This window comes from Solea senegalensis, linkage group LG14, assembly GCF_019176455.1.
Source record: "Solea senegalensis isolate Sse05_10M linkage group LG14, IFAPA_SoseM_1, whole genome shotgun sequence".
Classification (NCBI taxonomy): Eukaryota; Metazoa; Chordata; class Actinopteri; order Pleuronectiformes; family Soleidae; genus Solea; species Solea senegalensis.
Window position 1 is genome coordinate 25,952,521 of NC_058034.1, and position 19,023 is coordinate 25,971,543.

Here is a 19,023-nt window from a genome sequence, read left to right on the forward strand (position 1 = left end):
GAGGCACATGCTGCGGTTTCATCACGAGGCATCGTCTCTGCTTTTCTCTGTAAAACCTCGAGTCACGTTGAAAAGGTAAATGAATCATTTCCAGCAGATCTTTGGTAAATTCATTAAAAGTCTGTTTGTGTTTGGATAACACGGAATCAACGCACACAAAATCTCCCATGAGCCATCTGTGGGCCCCGACCCAGACTTTGGTAATCACTGATCTAAATAACGTGTGGTCCCTTGTTGTGTACATGCAGATGTTCCTCCGATCCACAGTGATGTCCGATGAATTTCAGTGATTTTTAAAGCAGTTCTTTCTTTTTTTTGTTGGTCTGAGCTTCACGTCCGTGTGCGTCACAGCTCACACTTGTGTCACAACTGAACAAGGACTCTGGAGTGAAAAAATGAACACAACACTACTCGTAAGCGGGAAAAACAACCACTTATGGAGGGAACAAACCTAATGAGACACTGACGCGCTGATTCTTTGGTTCACAAGAAATGAGAGGAGAGTGAACTTTCAGAATAAAACAGGAAACCACAACACAACTAAACTTTCTTGGTCATGACAACTTGTAGACTTATTCTGAAATGACTTAACCCTGCGCTTAAACACTCCTGTTTGCGGCCGTCTCACTTTACTTGTTGTCCCCGTTGGTCTTGATATAAATCACATGACTTCCTGTGTCCAGTGTGGGAGTGGTCATTCAAATATAATTCACCAGTTTTAAGTGCATTTCAGAGAATACATTGCAGCTGACCTCCATATAGGGACATAAATAGAAGTTAAAAAAAATTATAATTTGACTTTTTTTAATAAAACCTTTTTTGGGCAATAATCAATAATGATCAATAATTTCAGGATAACTTTTTACGATAAGGAAAATGAAGCGATCTCAGAGAGAGAACGACACCTCTGCTCCGCCTTGGTCATTCAGAGAGACGGAGCTTCCTGTTTGCCATTTTTAATGTAACAGGTAATGTTTTAAGATTACACATCAAAAGTGATCCTAATTTACTGCAGCTTGGAATACATGCAGGCTGGGCGTGTGTACGACAGTGTTTAGAGTCATTTTGGGACTTTCATGTAGATGAAGACTTTTTAAAAACAGCAAAGACAAAGATTGTTCACGGTTTGTTGTGTTTTTGTGTGAATACCTAAACAAGTCTGACCTCAACTGCATCAAAAAAAAGATTTTATACTTTCACTTGAGGAGGAGAGTTATGAATCAAATGATAAAGTACGCTTAGCAGGGATATTATTAGAGTCATGTGAGTGTATAGCATTAGTTTCTTCATTTTAATCTGTTTTGTACAGAGCTTATTTCAGCAATAATCCAAAAGCCACTGAAAAAAACCCTTTTCTCAAGGGAACAGGTGATGCTAACGTCCAGTTTGACTGTAAAAACAACACATAAGCATATAAAACATGTGATCATCAGCTTAATTGACTTGGGCGGAGCAGATGTCCGTGGTGGTGATCGTCACCGAGAGCAGACCAGACCACAAACACTGAGGTCACAACACTAATTGAAAATGCCAAATACTGATCCTCCAATTACTTTGAACATGGACTCTGTCTGTCTGTCTGTCTGTCTGTCTGCTCCCCAACCTTAAACCTCACCGCACCCTCCCACTCAAGCCTCCATATGTGATCTCCAGACCCCACTCTCTCTCACTGTCCAGCCAATTGTTAGCGGCAGCACGAGGAGAGGCGGAGGAGTGGCGGTGTTTATTAATGAGAGATGGTGCGACCCCGCGCACGTCTCCATCAAAGAACAAGTTTGCACAAAGGACATTGAGTTTGTTGCGGTGGGCATCCGCCCGTATTACATCCCGAGGGAGTTCTCACATGTGATTGTGTATACAGTCTACATCCCTCCCTCAGCCGATGCAGCCGCAGCATGTGAGAGGCTGCACAGCTCAGTGTCAGCACTGCAAACTAAACACCCAAACTCTCTCCTGCTCATAAATGGTGATTTCAACCATGCCTCGTTTTCCCCCTTTTTACCCACGTTCACACAGTACGTGAAGTGCCACACCCGGGAAAACAAGACGCTGGACCTCTTATATGCAAATATAAAGGATGCGTACACCTCCGCCCCCCTCCCCCCACTCGGCCGCTCTGATCACAACCTGATACGTCTGCGACCTGAATACACACCCATGGTGAGGAGGCAGCCCGCACAGAAAAGAACTGTAATGATGTGGAATGAAGAAGCCAAGGAGAGGTTGAGAGACTGTTTCGAGACAACAATCTGGGAGACTTTCTCTGATGGAGATAACATCGACGGCTTCAATGACTGTTTCACAGATTACATAAAATTCTGTGAGGAGAACGTTGCACCAACCCGCAGGGTGCGATGCTTTGCCAACACCAAGCCATGGGTGACCCCTCAACTTCAAGTCCTGCTGAACAAGAAGAAGAGGGTGTTTGCTTCAGGGAGCAGAGAGGAGCTGAAAGAAGTTCAGCGGGAGCTCAAGCAGGCGATCAGAAAGGCTAAGGACGTATACAAGAGGAAACTGGAGGAGCAGATGGGGCAGAGCAGGACGAGGGATGTGTGGAGAGGCCTGAAGAACATCACAGGTCATGGACAGAGTGGAGCCAGAGTCACAGCAGGGGGGGACCAGCGATGGGCCACTGAACTGAATCAATACTTCAACCGATTCGATCAGGGCCCCCCTCCCCTCTCCACCACTGCCCCCCACTCCTCACACGCCTGCTCTCCAGCGGCTACAGCCACCATCCACCAACCGTCCTCACCTCCAAAACACCTCACTCCAACACCCCACCCCCCACAGCCCCAGCTGCCCACCCCCCCTCAATCCCCCCCCCTCTCTGTGACAACTGAGCAGGTGAGGAGAGAACTGAGGCGACTGAAGATCAGGAAAGCTGTGGGACCAGATGGGATCAGCCCCAGACTGCTCAGGGACTGTGCGGACCAACTCTGTGAGGTGGTCGCGCACATCTTCAACCTGAGCCTCAGACTGGAGAAGGTCCCGGTCCTGTGGAAGACCTCCTGTGTGGTTCCAGTTCCTAAGACGGCGCACGCAAAGGAGCCCAGCCACTTCAGACCGGTCGCCCTGACCTCTCATCTGATGAAGACCATGGAGAGGCTGGTCCTCAGACATCTTCGCATGGTGGTGAGCTCCGTGATTGTCCCACTGCAGTTCGCCTACAGGAATGCCGTCATCTACCTGCAGCACCGGGCGCTGACTCACCTGGAGGTCGCCGGGAGCACTGTGAGAGTCATGTTTTTTGACTTCTCCAGCGCTTTCAACACCATCTGACTGGCGCTGCTGCGGAGGAAGATGTAGGACGTAGGAGTGGGGACGCAGCTGGCTGCATGGACCACCGACTACCTCACCAACAGGCCGCAGTATGTGAGGCTGCAGGACTGCAGATCTGAGGTGGCCATCTGCAGCATCGGATGCCTCAGGGGGCGGTGCTCTCACCTTTCCTCTTCTCCCTCTACACCTCAGACTACACCTACAACTCCAGCAGCTGTCACCTCCAGAAGTTCTCCGATGACTCAGCCATTGTTGGCTGCGTGTCTCATCAAGGACTTTGTGGACTGGTGTGAGAGCAACTTCTTGTGCTTGAACACTGGAAAGACGAGGGAGATGGTGATCGACCTCCGGATAAACACCCCACCACACCCACCAGTGAGCATCCAGGGCTCGGACATTGAGCTGGTGGATAACTTTAAGTACCTGGGTGTTTATCTCAATAATAAACTGAAATGGACCACTCACATCGACGCCCTGTACAAAAAGGGTCAAAGTCGCCTCCAGCTCCTGAGGAGACTGAGGTCTTTTGGAGTGTGCAGACCTCTACTCCGGACTTTTTATGACTCTGTGGTGGCCTCTGCCATCCACTATGCTGTGGTTTGCTGGGGAGCGGGCAGCACGGACCGGGACAGAAAGAAACTGAACAGGCTGGTCAGGAGGGCCGGCTCTGTCCTGGGCCGCTCACTGGAATCGGTGGAGGAGGTGGGATAGAGGAGGACATTATCCAGACTGTCCTCCATCATGGATAACACACTCCACCCACTGCACCTGACTGTGGAGGGGCTTGGCAGCTCCTTCAGCAGCAGGCTCCGGCACCCTCAGTGTAGGACGGAGCGCTACCGAAGGTCCTTCATCCCCACTGCTGTTCGGTTATTTAACTCCTTGTCGTAAATGTCCACTCACTTTCCTACTTACCCCTGATACTTACTCTATATTAGAGTGTAATTTTATCTTTTTTATTTTTATTTTTTGTAATTTTCTTACTATTTTATTTTATTTTATTTTATTTTATTTTATTTTATTTTATTTTATTTTATTTTTATTCTATTCTCATCTCTTAACTGAGCTGTTGTGAATGTGTTTCCCCCCTGGGGGAGGAATAAAGTCATTCAATCTTCAATCAATCTAACTGTGTGTATGTGTGTGTAACTGTGTGTACGTGTGTGTACATGTGTGTAACTGTGTGTACATGTGTGTAACTGTGTGTACATGTGTTTAACTGTGTGTACATGTGTGTAACTGTGTGTAACTGTGTGTACATGTGTGTAACTGTGTGTACGTGTGTACAACTGTCCACAGATGCCACAGTTCATGCCAGAATCTGGCTGGAGAGATTACTGTCAGGACCAGGCCCCCCTGCTGGAGCTGCCCTGCCCCCCCCGCAGCTTTCCCTGGAAGGGTCCATCCATAGAGAATGGTTACAATATATGGAAATGAGCATTCTTGGCCGTTTTAGCCATGTACATATTGATTGATTGATTGATTGATTGATTGATTGATTGATGTGGTCTCTGTCTTTGACAGGATACCAGCACAGAGCCTCTGTTTACTCGTACGGCCCTGCTGACTGCCAGCCGCTGCCGTTCACCCTGGACACAAGCATCAGATCAGCAGAGGCACTCTCAGGTACCACAAGAGACCAAGCAGTGAATGCATGTTTCCACAGTGTATATCAGATATGATAATTAAAGGGTGGATTACTTATAGATCTATTTGAGGGGTGCTTATGGTTTGCATGTTCCACATTTTATCATAAATATGTCATGCAGTGTGGGACACTGGTCTGGTCTTGGTCTTGACTCGGTCTCACCCTGCCTCGGTCTTGGTCTTGTCTCGGCCTCGACCCCTCAAAGTCTTGGTCTTGTCTTGGTCTCGATACACTGTGGTCTTGGTCTCGACTTGGTCTCAGTTTAGGTGGTCTTGACTACAACACTACTGTGAGACGAGAGCGAGCATCAGTGAACACAGAAACATCGCTGTGAGTGACAGAGAGGACCAGAGAGAGAGAGAGAGGGAGACAGAGAGAGAGAGACAGAGAGAGACAGAGAGAGAGGGAGGAGATTTTGATTTTGAATCAACTTTATTTTTTCGTTCTCTTTTCATAAAATCATCTGAATTGAATAATATCAAACATTTCCTCTCTTACTCTTTAGAGTAAATAAATAAATAAATTCACTTGATTCACATGAGCACATCTCCCAACTGCAGTGTGTGGTTTTCCACTGAACACAACGCCTGATTAAAACACCAAACCTGCTGGAAAGAGTCCAGATCTCCTGCTGCTTTGAAATAGTTAAAATCAATGAGGAGTCTGGACTTGATCATATTGATACACAGCGACAAGTTCAACGATAAAACCATCCTCCACCAGTTTAAAAGCTGGCATTTGTCCTTGTGTTGGAGTGTGTATTTAAAACCCAGAATAAAAAGCTGCTTGGTAAAAACCTCTCCACATTTGGTAAAAACAGTTTGTAAAAAAAGAAACAAGGGTAAAAGACGAAGACACTCATGAAAACAGTGAAACACAGTCTCTCTTTGGTCGCAGTAGGGGCACTTGTCCTCTACTGCTGGGTTTATAGTGGACACAAAGGAGTTCACTGCCATGACCCCATGGAGGACTCTCCAGTGAAGGTCTGCATGTCTTTTTGAGAGTGGAGGTTTGTAGAAGGACCTCCACTCCAGTCTGGCTGCAGGAGCCAGTTGCAGATATCTCCTCCATGGGGTGTCAGGTCTTTTGTCCAGTTTTGTCCGGTTTATTGCTTTCACCAATATTCTGTAAAATGTTTTTCCCGCGGGAACCCTCCAGTGGTGCGAGGTGTGTATATTCCATTAAAATCCCAGAGCAGTCTGTAAAATCCGATGTCAGGAAAATGGCAGGAAAAGGATCGTCATCCGTCACTGTTTGATTAAAAGAGGAGTTTAAAAGCAAAAATAAAATCCTGACCAAGGCCTTTAAAACCCTGCAGAATGCAATGGGACAGGGGTCTCCACAGAGTGTCTTTTGGTCCGGTCAGCAGTCTTTGAATAAACTGGAGGCGTAAAGCCGCGCCCCTGCTGGCCAGATGGACCAGGCCTTGCCCCCCCTCTTCTTTAGGTAAAAACAGGACACTCTGTGGGACCCAGTGCAACTTGTCCCAAATAAAATCAACTAAAATAGACTGAATTTTTGACAGGAGAGAAACCGGAGGATCGACGCAGGCCAGCCGGTGCCACAGGGAGGATGAGACCAGGTTATTTGCTATTAAGGTTTGGCCTCTATATGACATTTTTGGGAGTAGCCACCTCCACTTCTCCAGCTGACCTTTAACGTGTTCTAGGACATTGTCCCAGTTTTTATTTTTGCTGGTCTCATCCCCCAGGAAGACTCCAAGATATCTGAAACCTCCTTTTTTCCACTGTAGGCCACCGGGCAGCCCTAGCCGACGCCCAGTTCCCCTCCAGCCATCAGAGCCTCGCTTTTCCCCCATTTCACTCTAGCAGATGAAATAAAACCAAAGTCTTTCACAGTGTTAGTTAAAATGTCGATATCTTGTTGTGACTTAACTAAAACAACGAGATCATCCGCTGTGAAAGAAATTCTTGAGTCATCAGTGTTGAGTAAATCATGCCTTTACTGCATGCATGGATTTTTGCATAGAGGAGAGACACTGTCACCAAGGACAATGGTCTCTCCCCTTCCTCCAAAAAGCTTCATCACTTATACACAAACATCAAAAAGTTACAAACAGAAGTTACAAACAGAACACCATACCTAATGTTTATGACCCCAGTAAACGTTATCTGATGTTTTACAAGATGCCATCATTGACCTTTCCTGGTGACTTTTCCCTATCATATAATCACCCCAGCATTCATTCACAGCTTGACTGTTAATTGTTGTCTTAGAACATTACAGGAAACAAGAAGAAAACCAGTTATTTCCCACATTTCCTCCCTAACAACTAACTCTTTCTATGACTACACACGGCAAACATATTAGTATAGGTTAACTATTAATTCTCAGTACATAGCAAACAACACCAAAAAAACAAAAGATCAAAAAAAAAGGGCCCATTCTGAAATGTGACACACATTTGATTCACAATCCTTACTTTGTTCACAAGATATTTGCACATACAATGGTGTTTTACTCCACCTATACACCTATACACAGAAGCTTGCATACAAGTGAGTGCACAAGTACGACAACAAAAATTATACAAAACACAATTAGCACAGGGATACACACATGAACAATCATTTCAGCCCAGGGTCCAAATTGTTCATTTAACCATCTGTTGAAAGTAAAACCTTATTTCATTCAGTGTGCAGAACCAGATATTCGCTATTGTCCAATTTCCCATCCACCACATGTAGCCATGACACGATCCTTGAGGCTAAGGTGATCGTATGCCTCATTGTCTGCGTCGATGCCGGAGTGAGCTGCAAAACAGCTGCTAACTCACCCTCCTTTTGTTTTGTGTTGTGGTTCTCTGACCAACACACTCTTAAGGGGAAAGCAGCACGCACAGCGTCAGCCAGGTTGACCATCATGTCGTTGAACCGCACTGATTCAATGGCAAGGGATGTCGACCAGTTGGCCGCTTGGATGTTGGCCCATCTGAGTTTAAAACACCTCCGACACACAGCTTCTACCTCCTCTTCATCTGTTGGCCATGGAATGTCAACATAGGCATCTGGTGCACGTTCCCTTTGTCCCCTTGACTCCTGAGCCAGTAGTCAAAAGAAGCTGCTAATGGAGAGGAGACATTTCTGGGAAAGGCAATGTTAGCTGGCTGATTTGTAATTTCAGTCCCTTTGTTTTTTCTCATAGATGTTGGAAGGGTTTACAGATCAGGGTACAACTCTGGCTTCTTCTCCTTCTCCCCTTCAGAGTCATTTGAGGCATATTCAACTGTAAATTACAATTTTATCTATCTTAACTTTACAAATAAATGTAATGAATGTCAACACCATCATAAACACCTTGAAGCAGAACACCATTTCCAAATTAGTACATTTGACTTAGCACAATAACACACTCAGGTTGCTAGGTTCAGTTGTAACATAGACAAGTTTAATGCCAACACACTTTGAACAACTTTCAGCACAAACACATACTCAATACACTCTTTGCATTACACACAGACACACACACAGTACAATACACTCTTTGCATTACACACAGACACTCACACAGTACAATCTCTTATTTTACAGTTTTTCTTTCTTTTTCTCCTTTTTTCCTTTCAGTCAGTCAACAACACTTATACCCCAATTACTATTTTTTTTTTAATTAATTTGTTAATTTATTAGTACTGTTGTTTTTATTTTATTATTGTTGTTATTTCTAAACATCTATTCTTTTGGTTCTGGCTCATATCTAGTTTTTCCTATCAAACTTCCTCTTGTATCTGAAACTCCCCTTCTCTCTGTCACTGTGTGTGTGTCTCCGTCCACCAACACAGCTGTTCTCATTCACCACAAGGAGTCAGCACTTAGAACCAGTTTGTTCACTATTTCCTAACCCTATTATATTATTAATTATAGCCTAACGCTCATGCTATAATAAATCAAACTAAAAAATAAAAAACTAACAAACTTCACAGCCTGCAATGACCCCATGTCAAAAATAGCTTTTCCTCTTCAACACAAGCTCTAAAGACTGAACTTATGTCCACACATACATAAAACAACACAAAACAATACAAGACAACACATAAACCAAATTTCTAAATTTTACTCAGTCCCAGTTTTAAATTTGTATGTCGACTTTAAAATAAATCTTAATCTTAACAACTTTTTTCTTAAAAACGTTTGCTCTTCTTCTCACAGAACACCACAAACAATACGAGACAACACATAGTCCAAATTTAAATTTTACTAAGTCCCAATTGTAAAAATATATGTCGACTTTAAAAGAAATCTTAATTTTAAAACTTTTTTCTTTTCTTTTTTTAAACATTTACTCTTCTTCTCTTTAACTTAAGTTTTATAATTTCTATGCTCAATTTTCACTTAGTAGAAGAATACCATGTCTTACAGTTTCTTTCGAAATCTGGCACCGCATATTCAACTTACTGTTGTTACTTATTAGCTGAATTTTTCTTTATCTTTTTCCTTTAAATTTTTCTTCAGAGCTTCAAAACCACACAGGAATTAAATGAAACTAGTCTCCAAACCACACAGGAATTATATGGAGACGGTCTCGGTTACCACAAAGGAATTACACCAGACCTCGATAGACTTTCTTTTCTGAGATATTTTGAGGAGATCGTCATCTGACTTATCCTCCTCCATCATTTGTTGACCCATGTCACTCTGCTCATTCATACTTGTTATGGCTTCAGTGTTTGTCTCAAGAGACACTTCAGGAATGGCAACCCTAACCCGCGACGGACGGCCCCACCAGAGCAGAAAAAAACGGCCCACACGGAAGTGCCCCCCACGGTAATGGGGGCAGGGGTGACATCCGCGGGCGGATCTCCCCCCGCAGCAGCCCGCCACGCTCCGCAATCCCACGGGCAAGAGCGGACCAGGTGCCCCTCGCCCCCACAACCAAAACATTTCATTGTTTCTGAGGAAAAGAAAACCACATAATTAAATCCATCAACTTTAAAAGAGAAAGACAGGTTTAGATCAGTGTTTCTTTTTTTTTAGGACCTGTCTCCTATGACACACAACATGTTTCAGCCCAGCGAAACCATCCTGATTGGTGACACAAGTAAGTTGCCCGTATCTCGACAGCTCCTTTCCCAGTAATTCATTCTTGATGAACGGGGGAGCACTGGAAATCATAATCTTTGTGGCTGGGTTGACGAGAGGGGAGACGGAAGTGAAAGTGTCTCGGATAACCACACCCTCTCCACCACCTCGCCAACCTTAGCCGTACTGTCCAAAAACAATACAATGCCCCGTTCATTCGCGAGGCAGACTTGACGCTGTCATACCCGACTACCTCTCCCACAGCACTGCACTGCGGGGAAAAGCTTGATCGCATGTTTGCGAGTCAGCTTCTCAAACTCCACAGATGCAGCCTCCGCCACCGGCATTGTGCCACACAGAGCACGCTGCCCCTCACAAACAATTACACACACACACACTCTCGCACTCACTCACACACACACACACTCTCACACACACACACACAACAGCCTTATAACAATAAAAGATAAAATAAAAGCTCATAAACACACTCACACGGAAAATAGTTTTCTCACAACCTACGAAAAAGCTGAAACAAAAACCATACGCTCTCAGCTCCTTACTCACACACCACCTCAGAGAGAGACAGAGTGAGACAGAGAGGGAGAGAGACAGAGAGAGAGAAAGAGGGAGACAGAGAGAGAGATTTTTAAAAACACAACTTTATTTACCGTTATGAAAACAGTTTTACTTTGTGTGTTTTTTTAAATAAAATATCCATATATATAAACACATATATACAAAACACATACACACACATACACAAACACATCACTTCAGGACTTTCCCAAACAACAGGTCATCATCTTCCACCTGACACAGGACATCCTGAAGGCACCACATGTTTTTAAAAGAGGTTTAAAAAAACTCAAATCCAGCCCGATCCTGGCACTGATCAGCTACACACACACTGGAACAGGAGAGATGGTTCCCCCCCTCCACCCTCCTCTTTCTGCTCACATACACCTGCCTTCTTAGCCTGACCCAGCACAAAGTTCAGGAGCTGGCTCTTCTCCTTCTTTAAAACCACAGATAAAAACCTCTTCAGTAAAAACACTCTGCAGGAACAGTGCAGACAAATGACAACCGACACACACACACACAGGGAGAACATGCAAACTCCATGCAGAAAGGCCCTTGTTCCAACCGGGACTCAAACCCGGGTCTTCTCTCTGCAAGGCGAGAGTGCTAACCACTACACCACCAGCACTTGTGCAGGGGTGCAGGCTGGTGCTTTTTGCAGAAACTTGTCCATAAGAGGCTGTGATGGTTTACTGAAAAAGAGGTGAAAATAATTATTACTTAACAGATATTTTGAAAGCTAAATGTCTTAATCCTACAATAAGCCTGCAAACTAAAATGAATAGACATGTGCTATGGTTAATCTGTTAATAGCAGATCTCTGGTAAGTTGTCAATTAATTGTAGTGAAGTACAATATTTCCCCCTGAGATGTAGTGGAGTAGAAGTAAGTGTTAAAAATTGGAAATACTCAAGTGAAGTAAAAATACCTAAAATTGTATTTCAGTAGTTGAGTAATGGCGCATTTCCACTGGCTCTACTCGCCTCGCCACGGCATGGTTTAAGCGTTTCCACTAGCCTAGTACCTGGTACCAGGTACTATTTTTATTAACTATTTTTAGTACCTGCTGCGAGGTTCCAAGTACTATGTGATGATTGGTCAGACTGCCGGCCGCTGACTGGCCAGAGTCCCGTCACAGGAAGAGACCTCCCACACACAAATCAAGCCGAACAGAGCCGAACTGTAGATCACTTAAAACTACTTAACTTACTTGGACTAACAGTCCAAGTAACATTAGTAACATTAAGCTTTATCACATCACGGATTTTATGTTGCATTTACCTTGTCTCGTGTCATCCGCTCATGTCATCAAATGGGTGTTTTCTTTTGAATGTGCTGCAGCATTGAAGTCGTGCTGTTATGGTACGCTAGCTCCATCTTGCAATGTACACACACCACGATGTTGTCCTTCATTTTTTATTTAAAATGATCCCACACCTTCGACATCTTCTGTCTCTTCCTCTTATTACTTTCGCTTTGCTGTGTTTGCTCATTGTCGCTGTCACTGTTTTCGGTCCCGGTGTCTGCCATTCTGTACAGCAAAACAGCCCACACGCGTTACGAAAAGAACCGCCGCCGTCTCCCGCTTCATAGGGGACGCATACCCGTGGGCACGTTGTGTCACACTAAAAAGAAACATGAGCTTTACGTTTATTTGTTTAATTAAAGAGGCTTCGAGGCAGAGAAAATTCCTCAATCATTTTTAGTAATCAAGTTATTCGAGGTACTCGAGGAATCGTTGCAGCCCTCCAGTGGAGGCGTATACAGAGACCTCCAGGCCGGTCCTGACCTCTCCAGACCGAAGTGCGCCCACTCAGCTTGTCTCTGTTCAAAGTTTTTACCATCAGGTGGTAGAAGGTCTTTCCTGAGGCCTCCTGCAGAGAGGCCTGAGGGCACTGGTCTAGAAGAGGACACGCACAGTCCTTCAGGTCTGGAGTCAGCTGGATGAGGGGGAAGGAGTCCTGTGTGTTGGCTGTGGTTTCGCCTGAATTCAAGGTGTCCAACATCAGGAGCTCATGTCCACTCAGTCTCACTCTCCAGTGATCCAGCAGTTGTTTGGCCACTCTACAGGACCTCAGACCCAGACCTGAAGCCAGACCAGCGGAGTCCTCCAGCCAGGGCCCAGCCAGCTGCACCACCTGGCCCAGAGTAGTGAGCCCTGCAGCTTGAAACAGAGAAAACAGAGGGGCCCGCCCAGTCTGGACAGTCCAGGACCGACCTGTGGAGAACTGGCTCCTGCAGTTGCCAGTGCAGAGAATCTGCCTGTTTCAGTCTCTGTTTGTTTTTTGAGCAGCTTCCACCAGAGATGACCTGTTGAGCTGAGTGTTGTCCATTAAAAACTAATTAAAATCCATATCCAGGCTGTTAAAACAGTTCAGGATGCAGCAGGCTAGAGCCCTCCACACAGTATCCTCTGGTCTATTCAACAACCTCTGGATGAATTTCAGGCGAAAGGCAGTACCCCTGCTCGCCAAATGAACTAGGCCCTCCCTTGGAAGGAAGAGGACACTCTGTGGGACCCAGTGCATCCTGTCCCAAATAAAATCAACTAAAAGCCTTTGTATTTGGGAGAAGAGAGAGGCCAACCTGTGCCAAAGGGAGGACGAGACCAGGTTGTTGGCGATCAGCACCCTGCCCCTGTATGACATCTTTGGGAGGAGCCACTTCCACTTGTTAAGCTGTCCTTTCACCATTTCTACAATGTTGTCCCAGTTTTTCTTGGTGCTGGTCTCTTCCACCAGGAAGACTCCCAGATATCTCAGCCCACCTCTTTTCCGGGTGAGCTCTGCAGGCAGGGTGAGCTGGTCCCCCAGCCTCTCTCCCACCATCACAGCCTTGCTTTTCCACCAGTTGACCTTGGCAGAAGATATAAAACCAAATAAATGAACAGTGTCAATTAAAACATCAGTATCTTTTTGTGAGTTGACAAACACTGAGATCATCAGCGTAGGCAGACATTTTAAAAGACACCGGACAACTGGGGAGGAACACACCTGTCAGTTTGGGCCGTAACTGATGCAGCAGAGGCTCGATGGCTCAGGAGTATAACATGCCAGAGAGAGAGCAGCCCTGTCTCACCTCCCTGACTATGTTAAAGGCACGTATGAGCCTGCTGGGAACACAATAGGTCTGGTCTGGGTGTGGCATGAAGGTTTCCATGACAACCACAGCACAGCATTCCCTTTATCAAGCTGAGCTGTAGTTCTAGGTTTTAGCTCATCTTTTATTTTAAAGGGAAAATAACTGCCAGCAGGGTAGGCAGTGGTGATTGTGTGGCCCTCTCGTCTCTTCCTTGGAAACATTGTCATTTGGCTGAACTACTCACATTAAGCTGCTGCTGTTGGTCCAGATGTGGGAGAAATTCAAAATTCAACAGGTGTTCAAGCCTGTGATGAACTGATTTCCAGAAGTTCTTTCCTTGTTGTATCACATGTAAAGTGATGTTGGGTCAGAAGAGCAAAGCAAACGTCTGCTTATTAGTCGAGAAGTAAAGATACAAGAGCACAGTGTTGCTACAGCTGCTCTCTCCTCTGTCCAGATGTGCGCCTGCAGGTGTCCGTATATTTCAGGGACAGTCTCGTGCAGGAGGTGACCACATCCAGTTTGAAGGGTTGCCACATCACTCCGTTCCTCCCTGAAGAGGAGCACAACCTGCCGCCTGGAGGTCCTGATGTGATACCTCTGCCTTTGGACAGCCTCCTCTCCCAGAGGAGGACAGAGGAGAGGACCCACAACTCCTTTTCCAACTTAGAAAGGGGAGTATTGCTGTGGATGGGTGCGGACGGACTGTACGCTTATCGCCTGTGTCAGAGCCGAGTGTACTGGCAGGGAGGACTGTCCACGCATGGAACCAAGGCCTGCATGTTAGAGAGAGAGGTCACGTGTAAACTTCTGGACACACAGCACTACCTCACAGGTGAGAGAACACAGCAACAACAAGATCATCTCAACTCAGAGATACACAAATATTTATATTTGTGAAGCTGCACTTAATAAATGGGAGGAGTGCATCAGGAAGGGCATAAACAATCCAATATGAATTGTAGAATAGGTGTCTGATATCATTTAATCATTTTTATTTTATAGCTTAATAATGATAATAATAATAATAACAAAAAATAATGATATTAATATGAATGAAATTCTGAAATGTGTCTGTAGGTCAATGTACAACAATCAGACACTTCTAATTTACCATCCTTTTCTTTAGGGAAACAAACAACCTTGGACAAAATATTACAGCTGCATGTTGACATCGTCTGTAAATAAAAATGAATTCTTTCAGTTTTCAAAACAGAGATTAGTTTGTTTGTTTTCAGTCTACAAGCCATTACATTTACTGGATCTTTGACACTTAGTATTCATATTTTAAAAAGTGGAACTTATCTTTTCACACTTTAGTAGGACAGATAATGAAACATTGATTTTTCATTTGTACACTGGACTTTCTACAGGACTCCATGATGATGTGTTGTGGCACAATTGTCGTTTTACTTTGATGAAACTGGTTGAAACTTGCATAAAACGTGAGAAATTAATGTTGTGTTCTAGGTGGATCATGGTGACAGAGATCATCTCTGTATCTGCAGAGATATTAATTTAGTATTGTTATTATGTTATTATTATTATTATTACAATAATAAATTAATAATAACAATTATAATAATAGTAATAATAACAACAATAATAATCATAATAATATTAATAATAACACAAACAATGAAATAAACATGTTGTATCTGCTGTCTTGTGTGGTTTCACCACAGCATACAGAGCCGGACACGCTTTCAGTGATACTTTCTCATGACGAGCAGCTACTTTCAAAACTTGCGGTTTCTTCTCTGCAGACGTTTCCACGACAGAGAGTGCACCAATGATAATGACAATTTCTGTTTCAGAAACAGCAAACACATATATATCTATATATATATATACATATATATATGTGTGTGTGTGTGTAGTTTTTAACTACAAATTAAATGATGGTGCTTTTTTATAAATGTGATATGGTGTGAAAATGTAAAATAGTATAAAGGAACACCAGTATAGTGTTGACAAAACAGAACTTCTACGCACAATAGAAAAATGATGCGCTTGTTGGTCGTTCCATTCCAATCACACCAAAGGTCAAACCACTTCAATGACATTTCTCTGAAGTCATTTGAATGTGTTCAGTTCAGTTCTGTCATCTTTGAGCTATCAAAGCTAATAAAGTGTTCTTGTGTCGTTCTCTTCAACCAGAGATCCAGAGTTATGGACTCCATGACCGACGACTGCCTCATTTCCAGGTCCTACTTAGTTTTGGAGAAGAGTGTCTGGACCCACAGAGCCAAACATGTACCCTTACTGTCCAGGTGGAAACACACAGCTTATCCTTACAGTACCTTCATCCAACCAAGACACAACCACAAGTTCATGCTCCAGACTTCTAAAACACTTTTCTCTGTGATTTACAATGAAAGTCTGTTCATCAGGCTCATTGAACACAGATGACTGTGACTGTAACTGTGACTCTGACTGTGATTCTGACTGCGTCTGTGACTGTGACTCTGACTATAACTGTGATTCTGACTCTGACTGTGTCTGTGATTCTGACTCTGACTGTGTCTGTGATTCTGACTGCGTCTGTGACTGTGACTCTGACTATAACTGTGATTCTGACTCTGACTGTGTCTGTGATTCTGACTCTGACTGTGTCTGTGATTCTGACTGTGTGACTCTGACTATAACTGTGATTCTGACTCTGACTGTGTCTGTGATTCTGACTGTGTGACTGTGACTCTGACTATAACTGTGATTCTGACTCTGACTGTGTGATTCTGACTGTGACTGTGACTCTGACTATAACTATAACTGTGATTCTGACTCTGACTATAACTGTGATTCTGACTGTGTCTGTGACTCTGACTGTGTCTGTGACTCTGACTATAACTGTGATTCTGACTGTGTCTGTGACTCTGACTATAACTGTGATTCTGACTGTGTCTGACTATAACTGTGATTCTGACTGTGGACTCTGACTGTGTCTGTGACTCTGACTATATCTGTGACTCTGACTGTGACTCTGACTGTGTCTGTGACTCTGACTGTGTCTGTGACTCTGACTATACTGTGTTGACTATAACTGTGATTCTGACTGTGTCTGTGACTCTGACTATAACTGTGACTCTGACTCTGTGACTCTGACTGTGACTCTGACTATAACTGTGATTCTGACTGTGTCTGTGACTCTGACTATAACTGTGACTCTGACTGTGTCTGTGACTATGACTATAACTGTGTGTGACTCTGACTATAACTGTGATTCTGACTGTGTCTGTGACTCTGACTATAACTGTGATTCTGACTCTGACTGTGACTATAACTGTGATTATAACTGTGACTCTGACTGTGATTCTGACTCTGACTGTGTCTGTGACTCTGACTATAACTGTGATTCTGACTGTGTCTGTGACTCTGACTATAACTGTGATTATATGACTCTGACTCTGTGACTCTGACTGTGTCTGACCCTGACTGTGACCTGTGACTTGACTGTGTCTGTGACTGTGTCTGTGACCTGACTATAACTGTGATTCTGATGTCTGTGACTCTGACTATGTGACTCTGACTGTGTCTGTGACTCTGACTATAACTGTGACTGACTCTGACTATAACTGTGATCTGACTGTGTCTGTGACTCTCTGATCTGTGACTCTGACTATAACTGTGAACTGTGATTCTGACTGTGTCTGTGACTCTGACTATAACTGTGATTCTGACTGTGTGTGACTCTGACTATAACTGTGATTCTGACTGTGTCTGTGACTCTGACTATAACTGTGATTCTGACTCTGACTGTGATTATAACTGTGACTGACTATAACTGTGATTCTGACTCTGACTGTGTCTGTGACTGACTGTGTCTGTGACTGACTATAACTGTGACTCTGACTGTGTCTGTGACTCTGACTCTGACTATAACTGTGACTCTGACTATAACTGTGATTATAACTGTGACTCTGACTGTGTCTGTGACTCTGACTATAACTGTGATTCTGACTGTGTCTGTGACTCTGACTATAACTGTGACTCTGACTGTGACTGACTCTGACTGTGTCTGTGACTCTGACTATAACTGTGATTCTGACTGTGTCTGTGACTCTGACTATAACTGTGACTCTGACTGTGTCTGTGACTGACTATAACTGTGATTCTGACTGTGTCTGTGACTCTGACTATAACTGTGACTCTGACTGTGTCTGTGACTCTGACTATAACTGTGACTCTGACTGTGTCTGTGACAATGAGGCTCAGCTCACATAGTCTGAGTGTGAGAGGAATCTGCCACAAAGCATGTCGACGACACGTCGTCTGAGTCCAGCCTTTTACACAAGCATGAGAGATCATTGACATGCTGCATCTATACAGACACACAATGCCCCTGTCAACGTTTATGTTCATGTTATACATATGTCTATGTGTATATATATATATACGTATATATATATATATGTATATATATATACATATATATTGTTGAAAATGGTTCACTGATCTGTCCAATCGTGCTGTGTTGCAGGTGGAGCCGCTGATTGCCAGGCAGCTCCTGTACTATGCTCAGCAGACAGGCAGCCACTACTACCGTAGCTAAGAGCTTTCATGAGTCACAGAACACAACCAGAGGGTCCTAACACATCGCATCAGTCTGCAGAAGTGACTCAGGATACTCCTGTGAGCTTTTTAAACAGGCAGTGCGACAACGTCTGAGACAAACATGGACAGTGTTACACAGGCATGATGGGCATTTAGTGACCATTGCTGTTTGCTGAGTGCAGTTCTTTGTGTGTATGTGTGTGTGTGTGTGTGTGTGTGTGTGTGTCAAAACAAACATGCAATACTTCCTTTTTTTTTTTCAGGGGACACAGACATTTTCCAAAATGTAACACAAGGTGATGTTTTACTAATAAAAGCAAAGTTATGTTTTGTGTCTTAAATAAGCAGATTATTTATTTTCATACAGATGAAATGAACAAAAAAAGAGAAATATGAAGTAAAATAGAAAAGGTAGCAGGTAGCAGTAGCACACTGGAAGAAACACTTCATCTCCTCCTGAAGATTCATTCATACTGCTGCTTTTAAAAAATAAATACATTAATAATCATTTGAGGTTATAGCCTCATAATTATAAACACAAATAAACACAAGCTACATGAGTAATGTCAGGGTTAGTGTGTGTGTCTGAACAGGAAGCGTGGTTCAGGTGCAGGATGACAACATGACGACATTGTGAGGGGGAAGCCGTGCTAAACACAAAGCCTTCTTGGATTGTGCTCATATAGTGGATTTAAAGGGATCATTGTTGTGTTGTAAGTTGTATGACACAGACCCAGGGTTGTTAAATCATTTCCGGAGCTGAGAAAAGCAGTTCTGTGAGTTTGGGACACAGCTAATGGGTTTTAAAGCACAAACATACATGCATATATTATGTTAACA

At 43.8% G+C, this 19,023-nt stretch overlaps 1 protein-coding gene across 1 annotated transcript; it reads left to right on the forward strand.

Annotated features, from left to right (window-relative positions):
• Positions 1 to 4,545: 4,545 nt before the first annotated feature.
• On the forward strand, positions 4,546 to 18,403 carry LOC122781195 (interferon regulatory factor 4-like). Its single transcript, XM_044044751.1, has 5 exons — positions 4,546 to 4,699; positions 4,807 to 4,908; positions 14,087 to 14,464; positions 15,790 to 15,902; positions 18,110 to 18,403. The coding sequence occupies exons 1-5, from the start codon at positions 4,582 to 4,584 to the stop codon at positions 18,179 to 18,181; spliced, it is 783 nt and encodes a 260-aa protein (XP_043900686.1). The 5' UTR covers positions 4,546 to 4,581; the 3' UTR covers positions 18,182 to 18,403.
• The last annotated feature ends 620 nt before the right edge of the window (positions 18,404 to 19,023 follow it).

What these genes read in the sequence shown, in the direction of transcription:
- LOC122781195 (XM_044044751.1), top strand. Translation starts at nt 4,582, where the DNA reads ATGCCACAGTTCATGCCAGAATCTGGCTGGAGAGATTACTGTCAGGAC. An exon ending in GGGTCCATCCATAGAGAATG is followed by an intron (nt 4,700 to 4,806) that starts GTTACAATATAT and finishes TGTCTTTGACAG; the next exon opens with GATACCAGCACAGAGCCTCT. An exon ending in CACACAGCACTACCTCACAG is followed by an intron (nt 14,465 to 15,789) that starts GTGAGAGAACAC and finishes CTCTTCAACCAG; the next exon opens with AGATCCAGAGTTATGGACTC.